Below are 3499 nucleotides of genomic sequence, written 5' to 3' on the forward strand. Positions count from 1 at the left end.
CACCGCACCAATTTAAGACACATTCCCTCTGCTTGCACCATTTGTTGTCAACCCCCAACCCCAAAATTATCCCCCTCACTTGTGCAGTATCCAAGTGAGACCTACAAGTACAACACTTACAACGGAATCAGAGGTCGCTAGAATTTATCGTTTGAAAATTCGACATGCAGGCATATCGCTGTAATTGAAAATAATGACACGTTTCCTGATGAGAACCATGTCGATGGTTACATAATCTACTTCACGTTAATGCACGGTTCAAGTTGAACGAAGAACTGCACAAAAAAGGTGCACCTACAACAACACTTGTAATAACGGTTTTGCTTCCAATAACTCCACCGAAAGCAAGCACCCCGTCCTCCACAGGACCTAGGACAGCAACTTCCTCAAACTCCCACTACTCCCTCCTCAACACACCCAAAAAATGCTTCTCCATCCAGAACTCACGGCACTACACAAACTAAAGATGACCGAAGAAGGAGCATGTCTGCAGACCAGCTGAGATGACAGCACCTCACCTCTCACGACATCCCTCCAAGGTGGTACTTCACACACAAAAGCACACAGGACAACGCCTCCCCAAGGCAGGGGTGCACTTAAACTAAGTCACCAAGGTCCAAAACAAAACCAGAAACTGGCTTCCAGAAAGCAGTTCCCAGTCTGATCAGATCTGCTCTTCCTGCCTTCCTGACCCTCCAGGTTCACCCAGTATGTTGCCATCTCACCCGAAGTGCCTCCTTCAGCCTCTCTCTATCCCTGTACGTCCTTCTTTCAGTCTCCTGTGGGTATGCGCTTCAAGTCTCCGCTCCCTCTACAGAAACCATTCCGTTGTCCCGTCTCTCCCTCCCCTGCCCCTTTCCCTAATGAAGGCTTACCTCTCCAGGATGCATACCGGCAGCGCTGGGACCACTGTGCTGCTGGCTGCGGACGACAGCCCCGGCCTTGCTACTGGCTCCAGTGCCTGCGCTGCCGCCGCCCCTCTTGTTCTTCCTGCGCTTGGCTCCTCGCTTAGCGTCTGCAGGGCTCATGATCAATGGCGGGGCGGGCGGGGAGGCTGGGATTCAGCCGGCTGGAGGAGACCGGACAGAAGAAGCTGTCAGCGCCCAAGGGTTCACGACAGGAACTTCCAGCCTCAGCGCCAGAAGCAGAGTTGGACTTCAATATGGCGGACACAAGGGGGAAAAAGTGAGACCAGCTGACGTCGGGACGTTCACCTCAGGAACGTCATTACGCCTTCTTACACTCATAGACACAAAAGCAACTTGAGCCAATGTAACTAACCCGACGCCTACTTCAAAGAACGTCAATACGACCTCCATCTTGAAATGTCTATGGTACTGTCTTAATACAGTAAAAGAGTACATTTATTTATGCGATTTACATTGCTTCAAAGCGAAATATATGCACATATATTTTTATGACTGATGTTCTTTTTATTTTTATTTTTATATTTTTTCTAAATTCTATGCTTATATTTAGGTTAGCCATATGTCTATGATGTCTTTAAATTTTGGTTAACTATTTTCATTAAATTTCGCAACATTTTATTAATATTATATAACAAACGTTTTCGTATTTTTAGATTTTTTTAAAACTACATTATAGGTTCTCTCTAGCTAGAATTCAATATTTACCCTGTAAGTGACATAAGGACATGGCTGCCTGGAAGGCTTACGTTCAGATGCGTGACACCAGGAGCGCCACAATATATGTCCTACTTCTGTGTTTGAAATTCCGGGAATGCCGCAGGCCTCCCGGCAGCTTCTTTCACGCCCTTGTCATGACAGACTGAGAAGACACTACGCTTCCCGTCGTGCAGCTTGAAGCATATTTACTAGAACTGCCCTGCAGTCTGTTTGCAGGCGATGCTGGGGGTTGTAGTTTTGTTTTGGCACTTTGACCACAAGGAACTGTCGAACTTTTGTTTTGTCAGCTGGTAAATAAAGCAGTGATGCTAAACACTGGCGCTGTCAAAGTATGAGCCTGTGCTTTCGCGAGAAGGGGCGGCTCCAGACACGCTCTGTGTTTGAAGACTAGCTACGTCATCGGTGTTTATGAAAAGGAACTACGAGGGCAGTGATTCGGATTGGGTGATAATTAACCTACACGTTAGCGTGATTTTTATTAGTTATTTTAACTGTGATTTATTATCATGTTTCAGATGGCCACCTGCACTGAAATTGAATGACATCGCTTGTATTTTTATGTACAAGCTTGCATAAAAATGGGAAAATAAACAAAAGTCATTATAGTTGAACAAAAATACAAGAATAAAGAAAATATTTGAAAAGGTGTCATTTATGTCAGTTAAGCCAGTGTTAGGCAGGGCATAAAAACAGCAAATGGGCGTCTTTTTTTAATGTGTCTCACAAAGGCAATATTTATACGAAATTATTACATTTGTACGCCATTTACAACAGTAGCAATTAACTGGAAGAATTGCTATTGTAAATTTCATATATATGGATCTGGCATCTGGTGCCTCCATTCTATCAAGTATGGGTTGAAACTCCCAAGTTGGTTTGACATCCAAGAACTTCTCAACCAAACTTTCCATATTTCTCACCCGAAATATCCTGGAGACAACCTGCCAATATCTGTTCTTAACTATGGGTATCACAAGCTTAGATATAGAATCCGTCTTTTCCTTAGTTCGGGGGGGGCCAAGTAAATAAAACCAAGACTTGATGTATCTGAGCCATGGTAATCTACAATTTGAGTTCACTTCACTTATCTTCTGAAGAGAGATCGTTTAAGGTTCCAATTGGGTACAAGACCACAGTCTTACCCAATGCTGAAGAGGCTTGATGTTGGCAACGTAAACAGTATTTCTTAAATCAAAGTTCAGTCTCAGAGGACCTGTTGGAGCATTATGGGCCATTCCAGAGAAAGGCCTAGCAGTTTTATTTTCAACTTTTTCTAAATTGGTCAAGTTACAATAACCCCAAATCTCAGCGCCATATGGTGCTGCCCCTGTGACTTTGCTCAATATATCTCAATATCCTCCTAAAGCATCTATGCATTTTAAAGATCATAACTTTTGTCTTAGAGTTAATTTCCAACCAACATATTTTTAAAAAAACTGGCTAAATGATCAAGCACATTTTGAATCCCCAGGGGGCTCATAGAAATTAACGAAGTGTCATCAGCAAAGAGTAAGGAGGGGACTTTTTCCCTTGCGTTATTAGTGGAATCATTTTGACAATCATGAAGAAAGCCTATCACACCATTAAGAGAGTAAGTAACGTTGCAGCAAGTACACAGCCCTGATGGACTCCTCCTTCTATTTTAATTGGTTCAGTCAATTCGCCATTCCTCCCCCCATTGTACCTGAGTGTGATTTCCATTGTGTAGTCTAAATAACATAATAAGAAGATTGATCAGCATGCCCATGTCTCTGAGCACATCCCACAATTTACCTGAGCACCTCCCACAATTTTCATTGGGGAACTAGATCAAGACTGCTCTCAAATCAACAAAACTATATAAAAATGACCCT

The 3499-nt window shown here is 43.2% G+C and overlaps 1 protein-coding gene across 2 annotated transcripts in view; it reads right to left on the reverse strand.

The window, feature by feature from the left end:
- The window catches only part of FAM193A (family with sequence similarity 193 member A), a 542579-nt gene extending 541376 nt beyond the window's left edge, over window positions 1-1203 (reverse strand). For both annotated transcript variants that reach the window (XM_078678579.1, XM_078678578.1), the window contains exon 1: window positions 876-1203. In XM_078678579.1, coding sequence (XP_078534705.1) covers window positions 876-1028 — 153 coding nt within the window. In that variant the 5' untranslated portion in view covers window positions 1029-1203. The remainder of the gene's footprint in view (window positions 1-875) is intronic.
- Between the last annotated feature and the right edge of the window lie 2296 nt (window positions 1204-3499).

Source organism: Lissotriton helveticus, chromosome 2_2, assembly GCF_964261635.1.
Source record: "Lissotriton helveticus chromosome 2_2, aLisHel1.1, whole genome shotgun sequence".
In the NCBI taxonomy this organism is placed as follows: Eukaryota; Metazoa; Chordata; class Amphibia; order Caudata; family Salamandridae; genus Lissotriton; species Lissotriton helveticus.